At 39.6% G+C, this 13,987-nt stretch overlaps 1 protein-coding gene across 1 annotated transcript in view; it reads right to left on the reverse strand.

The window, feature by feature from the left end:
* The window catches only part of GNL2 (G protein nucleolar 2), an 859,639-nt gene that overhangs the window by 356,416 nt on the left and 489,236 nt on the right, over positions 1–13,987 (reverse strand). The window contains 1 exon segment of the mRNA XM_044083721.1: positions 9,503–9,661. Within this exon segment, the coding sequence (XP_043939656.1) occupies positions 9,503–9,661 (159 nt within the window).

Genomic DNA, 13,987 nt, shown 5'->3' on the forward strand with positions numbered 1-13,987 from the left:
GGTTTGCTTTGAAATAGCTTTTCCCTCTGCCCCTGCAGCAAATGCTACCAGTAGTTCAGATTTTCTTTGAGATTTAGTCCTGTTTAAGTAAAATCTAAGTTGTCTGTGTACATCCAATAAATGCAGAATCCGCTCCCCCTTGTTCTGTGGATCGGGAAAGAAAGTTGGCAAATTAATGGTCTGATTAAGAGCCACACTGGATACCACACCTTAGGCATGAAGGATGGATTGGTCCTAAGAGATACCCTGTCCGCATGAAAAATGATGAAAGGCTCCACTGCCATAAGAGGATTGGTCCTGAGAGATACCCTGTCCGCATGAAAAATGATGAAAGGCTCCACTGCCATAAGAGCCTGTAATTCGGAAATCCTTCTAGCTGAAGTGACTGCTAAAAGGAAAGCTGTTTTCCAGGAGAGAAATTTTAAGTCTGCAGTAGCAGCTGGCTCGAAAGGAGGGAGAGTGAGTTTCTCCAATACAAAATTAAGGTCGCCGGCAGGGGTTGGAGCTCTCCTGGGTGGTCTTAAGTTTTTGGCCCCTCTGAGATGCTGCTTTAGCAGAGGATGAGAGAAGAGGGAAGGTTCTGTGTCGTAATAAGCTGAAATGGCTGAGACATGGATTTTTATGGAAGAAAAGGACAGGCCCTTGTGAAGCATCTCAGTTAAGTATTGCAAAATCTGAGGAATGTTGGGCAATGCTGCCCTTGAGATTGATTCCAGGCACAGAATCTTTTCCATTTGTCATTATAAGATTTTCTAGTACTAGGTCTTCTCGCTTCCAAAATGACATCCATCACAGGTTTGCTGAGGGATGCTAAGGGTGAATTTAGGTGATTAGCCACGCTCCAAGATTCAAAGTCTGGAGCTGAGTGTGCAGAGTTTGGTTGTTCTGCTGAGACAGTAAGTAAGGTGTCTGAGGCAGATGTCACGGTGGAAGGTGTGACACACTGCGCAGGAGTGGGTACCAGTGTTGGCGAGGCCAGTCTGGAGCAATCAAAATAATTTTTGGTTTGTCCTGTTTGACTTTTAGTAGAACTTTGGGGAAAGGCATAGACCGATAGGTTTTTCCAGCTGAAGGACAGAGCATCCACTTTCCAGGCTTTTTTGTGATGAGTTCTTGTGCAAAATTTGTCCAACTGATAGTTCTGGGGTGAGGCAAAAAGATCTATGTCTGGGCTCCCCCATTTTCGTGTCAACATGTTGAAAATCCGTGGTTCCAGTTTCCATTCGTGAGGGTCCATGAGATTTCTGCTTAGTTCGTCTGCCAGAGTATTCAGCTTTCCTGGCAGGAATTGAACTTGTAGTTGTACTTGCTAGGTCAAGGCAGTGTTCCACAATGCCATGGCTAGTCTGCAAAGGGAGTAGGAGTGTGTAACCCTCCTGCTTGTTTATGTACCACATAACTGTGGTGTTGTCTGTCTTTATCAGTAATTGTCCTGGATGAAGGTAGTCCTTGAAGGCTGTCAGTGCATTCTGTACAGCTAGCATTTCTTTTTGATTTATGTGAAGGTGCATTTCATTTGGGCTCCATTTTCCCTGAATGCACTTCCCTGCCAGATGAGCACCCCATGCATAGTCTGATGCGTCTGTAGTTAGGGTTTGGGCAGCAGGGGGTGGTGTGAATGGCAATCCCTTGTTCTGGTGGCAGGCCTCTGCCCACCATAGGAACTCTAGGTGCAGGCAAGGTATGATAGGAATCATTGTTTCCAAGCTGTGACAATGCTGACTCTATAGACTTTTTAAGTACCACTGAGGTTTCCTCATATGCAGTCTTGCATATGGAATTAGAAGAATGCAGGTGGCCATGAACCCTAAGGCTTGCAGTATTTGCCTTGCAGAAAGCAAGGTTTTTGTGGCCACCAGTCTGAAGTACGTCACCAAATGAATTTGCTTCTCTGGTGTAAGGAAAGCCATCTGGGCAGTTGTATTCAAGTTTGCATCCAGGAATGTAATTTTTTCTGAGAGGGTACCAGTTGTGATTTCTTTTCGTTTAGAGTGTACGCTAGACAAGTTAGAACCCTTTTTACAAACTCCAGATGTTTTAGAAGAATGTCCTTGTTTTCTGCCTGAATTACACAATCATCTAGGTATAGATATATATGAATATTTCTTTGCCTGCAAAATGCAATTACTGAAGCCAGGCACTTGTAAAGACCCTGGGTACAGTAGATAAGCCAAAGGGCAGTGCAGAGAACTGGTAATCTAAGTAGCCTGCTTTGAAGCGGAGGTATCTTCTGCAAGATTCCCTGATTGGGATATGCAGGTAAGCCTCTTTTAAATCTAAAGTTGCCAACCAGGCATCTTTGCCTAGCATAGGAAGTAACTGGTGAAGAGTCAGCATCTTGAATTTTGGAATGTCCAGAGCGGTGTTTAGAGTAGATAAGTCCAGAATTAGACGCCATGATTTGTCTTTTCTGGGTACCAGGAAAAATCTTGAATAGAAACCTTGTCCCTTTTCCTCTTCTGGTGCTGGTTGAATAGCCCCTATGTTCATGAGGGAAAGTACTTGTTTCTGGGCCTCTGCCCGTTGATTTGGGGGCAGGTCTGGCCATCCGTTTGGAATTGGCAATGTGTGGAAATGAAATCTGCATCCCTGGGATACTATATTTAAAACCCATTTGTACTGGGTTATAAGTTGCCAGTTTCTTGCATGAAGAGCCAGTTTTCCCCCCAAAGGGGCGGCTAAAAGGTAAGTGCTTGGTAAGTATAAAGGGAAGTCATTGAGACTGCTTACCATAGTGAGGTGTCTTGTTGTTTCCAGGTTTGGAAGAGGAGGCACCCCATTGTTTTGTTCTGAAAGTCCATTGGGACTGAAACCTGGTGCCTTTGGAATGTCTGGGTTTGATTTGAGTGGCTCTCTGAGGAACTGGAAAGGACCAGTTCTTAGTAGGCCAGTGCCTACTAAATCTTCGAGGTTGCACTTGTATGAAATCTTTCACAGTTTGCATAGATTTAGCTTCATCTTCCATCTTTTTTAGAACTTCTTCAGCCTTAATACCAAAGAGATGGTCCTGTTGTAAAGGAGCATCCAACAGTTTTGCTTTAACATGATCAGACAGAGTTTGTTCTTTGAGCCAAGCATGCCTTCTTAGTACAGACCCAGTTACAGCAGCCCTGCAAGAGGCTTCCAAAGAATCAAAACCACATTGCAAAGTATGTTTTCCAACTTGTTCAGCTGAATGCAATAGATCCTGTAAATCTTTACTTTCCACACAGTCAGAAATTAACATAATTTTCTGTTTGAGCAGTCCCATTATATGCTGTTGATATTTTAGCATATGAAATTGACAGTTTAAAGCCTTGATTGCCAAGGTTGCAGAAGTGTAAACCTTCTTACCCCATCTATCCAGCTCCCTGGAATCTCTATCAGAAGGGGTAGGATTTTTAACAGTAGAAGCCTTAATGCCCTTGGGACCCTGAGAAATGGTTTCAGGGTCCGCAACAGGGTTTTTGAAAAGGAATTTGTGGGAGTCAAGAACCCTGTAGTATCTGTCTGGCTTACAAATAGCCGGTGGCAGAGAATCAGGAGCCATACTAGATTCTAAAAAAACATCAACAATGTCTAGAACAGGAGGTATAGCCAAAGGTCTATGCTGAGGAAGAAGAGAATCCCCAAGTCTCTTTTTAGATTCAGAAAAATCCTGACTTTCCCCGTGGAAATGCTCCCTCAAGGTATGTAAAGTTTCCCCAAAAGAAAAATCCTCAGGGGGAGAAGCAAAAGGAATGGAATCTTCTGCATCAGAGTCCTCATAAGTAGGTATAGACAATTCCTGTTCATTAGAAGAATCGGAAGAAATAGATTCCTGTTCAGAAGATTCATAGTCAATACCTTGCCTAGGCCTCTTAGAAGGGGGGGTTGGCTACCCCTGATCAGAGTAATTAAATCTTCAGCCATGTTTATTAGGCATAGGGGCCTGCACATGTGGCCTAGGCATCTGTTTTTTAGATACAGGTTGAGATTTTGGCCTTAGTTTTGAAGATGGCATTGGTCTAATATACAAATCTGTATGCCTGAAAACACCCTCAGCGGCTCCGGACCCATCCAAGGTAGTGACATTCGCGGGTTCCATAATTGAAGCATCTTGCGGCATACCGGACTCCGAATGGGTCTCAGTAGAGGCCTGCGAATCAGAATTAGCGGGTATCAGGGGCTGCAAAAGCGACTCACTGAGTACCGGCGAACTGGCAACTGGCTTAGGAGAAGTGTCATCGGCAGTTTTGGACCTCAACGGCCTGTCTCTGTCTTTTTCTTTGCATTTTTTAGGTATTCCGGTAGTCGGATTGCTAACAGACAACATTTCTGGATAATTTAAGCGTGAGCCAAAATAATTAGAAGCAAAATTGTACCGATGTTTAATAGTGCGTTGATTAAATAAAGCACAGAACCGACAGCAAGGTACGTCGTGGTCAGGGCCTAGGCAAGGAATATAGTACAAATGGAAATCCTTATGAGGTATTTGCTTCCCACAAGTAATGCAATTATTAACTTTTACTGACATTGGTAAGGAGCAAGAAAAAGTTTCTCCAACAGGGTACTTAGCTTTTTAGTTCAAGCACCGGTACTTGCGAACTGCTTCTGCTTCGGGCACCGCGCAGCAAGAAAGACTAATGTAATGGCGTCGGCTGCATGTTTTATACCCCTGACGTCGGCTGCATGTTTTATACCCCTGATGTCATGGAAGAAGGGACAACAACCGACGCAGGACCCAAGACTTTGTTAATCAGGCCGACTGAGGGCAACCTGCCAGCAAATTACCCAAATGTAAAGACTGCAACAGTGAAACACGAAGAACATAATGTATATAACAAGCAGTTAAGGAAGACAGTTAATGGGAGAGCTGCAGTGTAAGAAAGTTTACACAGTTTTCAGCACATTTTTCACCTAAGTAATAGTTAGGCCTCCAGCTACGAAGACAGACCCAGAACCTTTCTGGCTGCTGCTTATCAGCTGTGTGTATATAAAATGAACATGAATAAAGTAATGGAGAGGCCTAGAGAGTGTCTTACTTAAATCTAGACCAGGTGACTCACTTCAATGGGTTTAGAAGAAATCAAACTAATTTCAGCAGCACACAGCCATAAAAGTTCTGAAATTAATCAAACTTCTGTTGTTTAGCACCAAACCATGCAATCTCCCTAAGTTATACCTTAATTTGCAATAAATTAAACTTTCTTGTCACTCTTTTTGAGCACAATAACACTTTTGATTTAGTCCAGCTGGCTTAAAACTGAAATAAACAAAGAAAGAATAAAGTTCTAACATTCGCTCCAGCTGACTTGTCCATGCCAGATCAGAAAAATAAGATGCAATCCTTCCATAGAAAACAGTGAATGTCCCTACACTGTTTTACTAAGTCCTACATTATCAGCTCCCCTCTATTTTAGACATTCACAACTGGACCATGAAATTCTTAACTAGGGATCCAGCATCTTTTACTTTTACATTGCAGTCAGGGCCGGCCTTAGCCGAAATGGCACCCTAGGCGAAGCAGTGCTCCGGCGCCCCTTAAGCCCCACCCACACCACAGTCATGAAACACCCCTATTTGAGCCACACTCACAGGGTCACTCCCCAAGAAAGCCACTCCAGCCATTGCCTTAAATTATTTAAATGCATAGGAAGAATAACTACATTGCAAGGTATCTTTTAACTACAACTACTTCTGCATAGTATTTTCTCCTTTAAATACCAGAGCCAGATCACGGTCAAATAGGGCCCTAGGCAGGGTAATAGACTGCCCCCCAGTGCAGCTGCTCCTGCAGCAACCCCATCACCCCAGCAGCAGCCCCCTCCTCAGCTATTCCAGTGTTCCATTTTTTGGTTATTTCTCACCAGTTACCATGCATACTATTCTCGTATTTGCTTCTACAGTCATTACAGATATTGAAATAAAATAGCACAAACACAGGTAGTCATTTGCTAAACAATACAGTCTCGCAATGAAAACAGACTTAGCATAAGCAGTAAACTTCTCTGCCCTTGAAACTCACATTCACTGAAATGTGAAAAATTCATATTCATTGAAACGGCATGAAAACCCACATTCATAGAAAATGCATCTAGCCAGTGAAGAATTAAGTTTACCTTTGGGCTGTTTTCAAAACAGACTCCTTGCAGACATTTTTTTAGAGCCATGTATATGTGTATTTGTTCTTTGATTCACCTTTCTGATTGCATTGAATTATATTCCTTGTATAATACAGGGCCACTTGTTAGAAAGTGTTTTAAATTTGTAGATTTAAACATTCTTGTAATAAGCAATGAAACAAAATGTATGAACCAATAACTACCCATTTCAGAAAATTTCAACCATAAAAGGCCACTCAAGACTTCTGTCATTATAATCCACCAATATTACTGCATACTCACAATCTCTGCAGATATAAAATCATCTGAATTCCACATTAAAGAAATCCGTACCTAATGAAGAGGTTTCTACTGGCAAAACAACTTCACATATCAATGCTTTATCTACAAATTCAGTGTCTGCTTTCCTTGAAGAATTAATTGCCTATATTGCATTAAAAAATTGGTAAATTGGTAATATTGCAATAGGAAATGACCAACAAGTTCATAGTCACCACAAATGTCAGAATCCACAGCCTTCTGCACCAAAGGCAATTATGCTTCTAACACTACTTTCAGATTTTATAACGCAGTATGCCATTTGATAAACAAAAAAAAACAGCTAGTTGCACATAGAAACATTTACACTTGTTAGAGTATGTTTTAAATTTGTAGTTTTAAACATTTTTCCAGTAAGCAATGAAACAAAATGTATGAACCAATAATGACAAAACTACCCATTTCAGAATATTTTAACCATAAAAGGCCCCTCAAACATCTGTCATTACAACCCACCATGCATTTTCTGAAGGAAATGAAGGCTGAAACTCAAATGTATGACATTTAGTTATTTAAATCTTCAGTGATCTGCCAGAAAAACACAAATTTTATGAGGAATAGGCCAAAAATATAAGGCAAAAATCTGGATAGTTGAGAGGTATGCATATCTCTCAACCTTACTGCAAGAAATCTGGACTGATCAACATCAAGTTTAGATTTACTTCTAACAATGGTAAGCAAATCATCCAACTTTTAACACGAGGAACACAGATCACCAGTGTTATCAGCTGTTACCTTTAAATATGCACAGCATTTATTATACTGCACAATCTATTTGTGCATTAGCAAATCATTAATTGCACACTCATTTAAGGAATCCATATTCAGCTTCAAATGCAGCATTTTAAAAGAAAAGAATAATAAAAGTCTGTAATCACAGAATTCAAAGAGAACGTAAATCAACTTCTACAAAAAAAAAAAAAAAACAATCTCACAACTAAATAATAAAGTAAGTACCGTAAAGTTGTCCTGACCATACAAGGTGTGCAAGTCTGACAAAAGTTGTAATTCCTTTACCAAAATGTTCATTTCTCTCAGTCATTGTTATTATTTGTTATTCTTAATGCAGGCAGCTTCCCTGAAAAGCTGCAGAACTATTGTGTTAAAGCATTGTAATATAAAACACATCGCAAAAGAGCGTCCACATACATTGCAGGAGGTGTGACCCAAATAAGCAACGAACATTGTCCGTGAGTATTGCAGTATCACACAGGTCTTTTAAATGAAACGAGACGTGCAGCAGCGTGCATTAGTCATTTCTTTACAGATATTTTATTTATTTATTTAATTGACATTTGTTTACCAGGGTGGTCTGACTGGGTCTACAGAACCTGTTTTCAGCAAAGGCCGTATCAGATTTGTTTCATTAAAAGGGGGGTGCTGATTTATAACTACATGGTAATTTGTGAAGTGAATAAAAATGCACACAGGTCTTTTTTTCAGGGAACCTGCCCTCTACTTTGCCAGGTTTCCAGAGAAGGTGTCGTAGTATTGTTGCTGTTCTACCTAGCAAATATAATAAAACGCGACAGTATATTTCTATCTCTAAAAGTGGTGCAAATAAAATAAAAATGGCATTAGCTGCAGACATTATAGCTGCAGAACTATTGTGTTAAAGCATTGTAATATAAAATATCGCAAAAGAGCATCCAGGTACACTGCAGGAGGTGTGACCCAAATAAGCAACATTATAGAATTCGGGCAGCTGTCACTAAACAAGAGTGCTCCTCACAGCAACGTACCTTGTACACCGAGTCACTGTTGATTTTTCAGTAAAGCAGTCTTTATATTTCCTTTACAGTTCTAGCATGTTTCTGACCAAATGTCCCAGAGGGTTTCCACTTCACTCAATAATGTTTCTGTAGTCTGTCTTACCTCACAACTGTTCATCCCAAACTGTAAGCCTCTTGTAATAAGGTACAGAAACCTTACATGAACCGGGGAACTTTCTTCGGCCTTATACAATACACCATTATGCACTTTTCTGAGAAAACAATATCAAAGGTGATGCATACTGTGCAGACAATAAGACGATTATGAGGGACTGCTGCATACCAATCTCTCTTGCTCTGAAATGATATTAACACCAGACAGATACCTATCAACGCAATGAGCTAATTCACAAAGTTCTGTGGCTGCTGAGGGCATTCATAGTTTACTGTGGGGTAGACTGATGTGAACTTTTCTTATTAAAGCATGTACAGCTTCTGTTTACATTAGACATATTATTTTTAACTAAACATAATGTTCCCACATGTTAACCACATGATACACTTGATTCTAGGATGTTTAAGGCAGCACTTGTTCAGCTGTATCTTACGCAAGAAACATCTAATTTAATACGATAAATTATATGGCATGAAAGGAAGATGCACATAGATTTCCCAAAAGAAAAAGACATACAACGAATGAATAAAATCATGAAACTAGTATATTACCATAAAATAAACCATAAAGTAGCCAGCAACATACCATAAAATAATAAAACATAACGTACCCATTAAAAAGAACACAATGTTGTGTGTGTGTCACGTGCACGTCGCTTGAACTGCAGAATGCATTTAGTTAACATTGGCATCATGACGCACACAAGTTTCTCCTTAAAGGAGAAGACTCCTGCACCGCCAACTAAAGTTTTTTTTTTTTTTTTTAGCCTCCTAGCCAACCCTCAGCTGTAAGTGGGAGGGTACTCGCGTCCCCTCCCCCACCCTCCGCCCTCTGGTTCCAGCGCCAAGAAGAGCGCAAACTTTATATTAATTAAAATAAATAAGTAGTACAGGCTGGCCTTGTAAAGGGTGCCTTATGTACTTAATAAGTACATAAGGCGCCCTTTACAAGGCCAGCCTGTACGGCGCCCTAGGCGGTTGCCTAGTTCGCCTATGCCTAAGGCTGGCCGTGACTGCAGTAGAATAAATAATCTGGCACTGGGGAAATTCAAAAGGTTTAAGAAGTAAAAGATTTGTGCTATTGCAACTGTAAGAGATCCACTCCATGTTAATAAGCATGCAAAAATATAATTTCACTAAGAAAATCTCTTCAGTAGAATGCTTTACGCCAATATTTTAATGTGATTATCAAATTTTCACTAAATCACTACATACCTTTAATAGTTTTCCAGTCCTGAAAGCCATTTTTTCTAGAAAATCCTCTGCATTTCGCCAGGTGTCAATTTTGTAAGTTTTGCTAATATATTCTGACTTTGCTCTTTCCAGTACTGCACCAATGTGGTCTTCAGGGTTCTTGATTTTTTCAACTTGAACCTGGGAAGTTAAATAACAGATTATACAAATATAATATAATTATATCTTTTTTCAGACTGTCCCATGGCGATGACATTCATTTAACAGACAATGTTATTAAAAATATGCACTTTTGTGAAGTAGCATATTAATAACAGATTATAATAATGGACTGCTCATGCATCAACAACCCATAACAGATAGGACTATGGCCAAGGCAGGTATGTCTGGAAGTCTAAACTCTCCTTTCTTCATCTACTTGCTGTGGAAGGAATTAAATGTAAACCAATTAATGGACAGTGCTAAGAATCCAGTTTTCATTCCACTATGTGGCCTAGTGGCTGTGTCTTGTATATAACTCACTAATGATGCCAAATGCCACCACAATGGTAATAAATTAAAATGATGTATCCACGGTAACAATCTTTTTTTTTCTATGTGAGTTTTTACCTTCCTAACCCACCACAATGTAAGTACTTACTGGTCATCAGGACTCCATGAGTCATGGATACCACAAAAAGTGCAACAATCAGAAGCACAACCCTGTCAACCCCAATACAGGTTGTGCATCAAATCTTCTACTTAGGTTAGGTGCAAGGATATGATGAGGTTCTTGGAAGATCTGTACCATCTAGAGCTACAGACATTTTTTTCAGACCTAACCCAAGGTACTGAGGTGCTTTCGATAAAGAAGAGGAACTCTTGCACTTGCTTTTAAAACTTCCACTATAACATCCACTCTGTGATGCAAGGGGTGAAGCACTGTACCTATTTGCTATCACAGGGCAGACATTCAGTTAACTGATACCAACTCTTCTGCTGCCACTATTTTATTTTCCGTTTCTGACAAATGCTAGATTAAATGCACTTTAGACTAAATACCCACATACAAAATGACTAAAGAAAAAGACACAGTACCAAACTGTTATGATACATCTAACATTAAAGTGTATAATTCTGCTGAGAAGCCCATTCATTTCGGTGAACATTCATGTATGCATATGAGACTGTATGACAATAAACACGCAACATGGGCAGACATTCAGTTAACTGATACCAACTCTTCTGCTGCCACTATTTTATTTTCCGTTTCTGACAAATGCTAGATTAAATGCACTTTAGACTAAATACCCACATACAAAATGACTAAAGAAAAAGACACAGTACCAAACTGTTATGATACATCTAACATTAAAGTGTATAATTCTGCTGAGAAGCCCATTCATTTCGGTGAACATTCATGTATGCATATGAGACTGTATGACAATAAACATGCAATATGACTCTCTCACACACTCACCATTCATTGCTTGTGTACACATACAAAGCCCAACCACTAAAGGCTATATAATTTTTTTTTTTTTTAAGGGGCAAGTCCCCATGCACCTCCTACACCCTCTGCTAATAACAAATACCAACTACAAGATCGCACTACAGTGGGAAAATTGCAAATCTCCATAACCCACATCTGTGTGATCTCGCACAGGAAAAATCCAGTTTACATATTTACATACTTAATAAACACTGGCTCCTTTCTTTTACTGTATACTACTGAATATTTAATTCCTGATAAAACTTTGCTTTGTTACTACTAGAAATGTGAGTAATTATTATTTTAAAAAGACTCCTTACCACACTGGCAGATTATAGGATGAGAACTGATGCACTAAAAAAAACTCCTTCCAACTTTTTCTTAAAACAAAAAAGAAAATTACATAAAGTTAAAGTCAAACACGATCAATTTTCTTAGAGAAATAATGCTTTATAGTAGATCTTACATGGAAATGAAAGAACTTTCAGGTGCTGGGAAGCTTCTATCTACAATGTCAGGTGAAAAATACTCCTGAGTGGTCCCCGTAAAACCAGTTCTTAAGGGCAATTTTCCTAAGATAATATACAAAAATATACTTTTACTTACGAGTTCTGGAAAATTTTCATTAATAACCTACACCTTGCTTTCCCTCACATTCACCTGTTTTTCATCCAAAGGATACGTCCCTCTACAGATCATACCTCTCTACAAGAAACATCCTCCTCCATTGGGATGGACACAGCCACCCCTCCCCTTCCAGCACCTCAGGCACTCAAGCTGGTAATCAAACCCCAGGTGGCCTGGACTATAGTTATGGCTTTATCCCATCTATGCCATGGTGCTTGCCTTGTGTTGTGGAAAATTTGAGTTTCGGCACTTGCTTTTCGCTGCATTAATGGAGTGTTTCTGGGCTGAATATCTGCACTTTTTGACCTTTTTTTTGTTACAGTCTTTAGATAGAAATGTCTTGGTTCCACTTTAGTCAGAGTAGAGAGGCATTTGGTCATTTTCTGGCCCAGGATTGCATAAAGGAAAGAAGAGTTTGCTGTTTTTGATTGGCAACAGGGCCTTGATTGTATTTTTTTACTGAATCTCCTCTGCTATTTAGGAGATGCAGCTGCATAGCACTTGGCTCATAACCTAAGAGCAAATTAAGACGTACATTACTATATCCACTATGCCTGGCGCTTATTTTCCATACTGTTTTTGTCACAGTTGCATTAAAAGAAAGTTATGAACTTACAATAATGACAGACCTGTGTTGTCTTCTTTTCATGTGGTTCAACATGTGAGCTGAAAAAAGATTTTGGACTGGAGAACTCTGACTCCCTCCCCTGCCCACAATTCCCCGCTCTTGCCCTGACTACATCAGATCGAGTTTGCTGACCATAAAAATTCATTATGAGTATATATGTATGTGTGTGTGTGTATATATATATATATATATATACACACATATATATATATATATATATATATATATACACACATATATATATATATATATATGGATTCACTTCAGAAGCTCGAATTTACAAAATCTCAAACTTCAAATAACCGAAACCAACATCGAGTTTTGTAAACTCGAACTTCTGAAATGAAACCAAAAAAAAAAAAAAAAAGACAAACTTCGCTTTTGCAAGGGGGCTTCGCTCCCCTGCACCCCCCATGTGGGGGGCTGTGCCCCCCACACCCCCCGACTTAAATATACCAACTCCAAGATCGCGCTACAGTGGTGAAATGGGAAATCTCCCGTCTTGCGCTGTATGCGGAAGTGCAAAACGGGAGATTTCTAATTTCCTGTCAACACCACACACAAAAAAAAACATTACGTACACACAGAGCGTACAAGAATCCTTGCCTCTGTGTGTACGCAATGTATTAAGGTAAGTAAACTTTTATTTTTCAACACTACACATATTTGATTTACTGAAATCTCGATCATATGGTCTCGACCATACGAAATTCGAGATTTCAGTAATTCGATTATGTGAAGTGTACCTATATATATATATATATATATATATATATATACATACACACACATATACATACATGTATACAGTGGGTATAAAAAGTGTACACACCCCTGTTAAAAATGCCAGGTTTTTGTGATATAAAACAATGAGACCATAATAAATCATTTCAAAACATTTCCTACCTTTAATGTGACCTATAACCTGTACAATTCAATTGAAAAACAAACAAATCTGTTAGGGGAAAAATATAAAAAATAAAAAAACGTACAATAAGCTGGTTGCATATGTGTGCACACCCTTAAACTAGTACTTTGTTGAAGCACCTTTTGATTTCATCACAGCATTCAGTCTTCTTGGGTAGGAGTCTGAGCATGGCACATCTTGACTTGACAATATTTGCCCACTCTTCCTTTTAAAAGCGCTCCAAGTCTGTCAGATTGCAAGGGCATCTCTTGTGCACATCCCTCTTCAGGTCACCCCACAGATTTTCTATTGGACTTAGGTCTGGGCTCTGGCTGGGCCATTCCAAAACTTTAATTTTCTTTTGGTGAAGCCATTCTTTTGTTGATTTTGATGTATGCTTGGTGTCATTGTCGTGTTGAAAGGTGAAATTCCTCTTCATCTTCAGCTTTCTAGAAAACACCAGAAGGTTTTGGGCCAAAAGTGACTGGCATTTGGAAATGTTCATAATTCCCTCCACCTTGATTAAAGCCCCAGTTCAAGCTGAAGAAAAACAACCCCAAAGCATGATACTTGCCACCATCATGCTACACTGTGGGGATGGTGTTCTTTTGGTGATGCAAAGTGTTGTTTTTGTGCCATGTATTTTTTGGAATTGTGGCCAAAAACCTTGGTCTCATTAGACCATAATACATTTTCCCACATGCTTTTGGGAGACTTGGAGTATTGTTTTGCAAATTTTAGCCAGGCCTGGATGTTTTTCTGTGTAAGAAAAGGCTTCCGTCTTGCAACTCTACCCCATAGTCCAGACATATGGAGAATACGGGAGATTGTTGTCACATGTAGTACACAACCAGTACTTGCCAAAAATTCCTG

The sequence above is a fragment of the Protopterus annectens genome, chromosome 1.part1 (genome assembly GCF_019279795.1).
Source record: "Protopterus annectens isolate FY-2018-M chromosome 1.part1, PAN1.0, whole genome shotgun sequence".
NCBI classification, from domain to species: Eukaryota; Metazoa; Chordata; order Ceratodontiformes; family Protopteridae; genus Protopterus; species Protopterus annectens.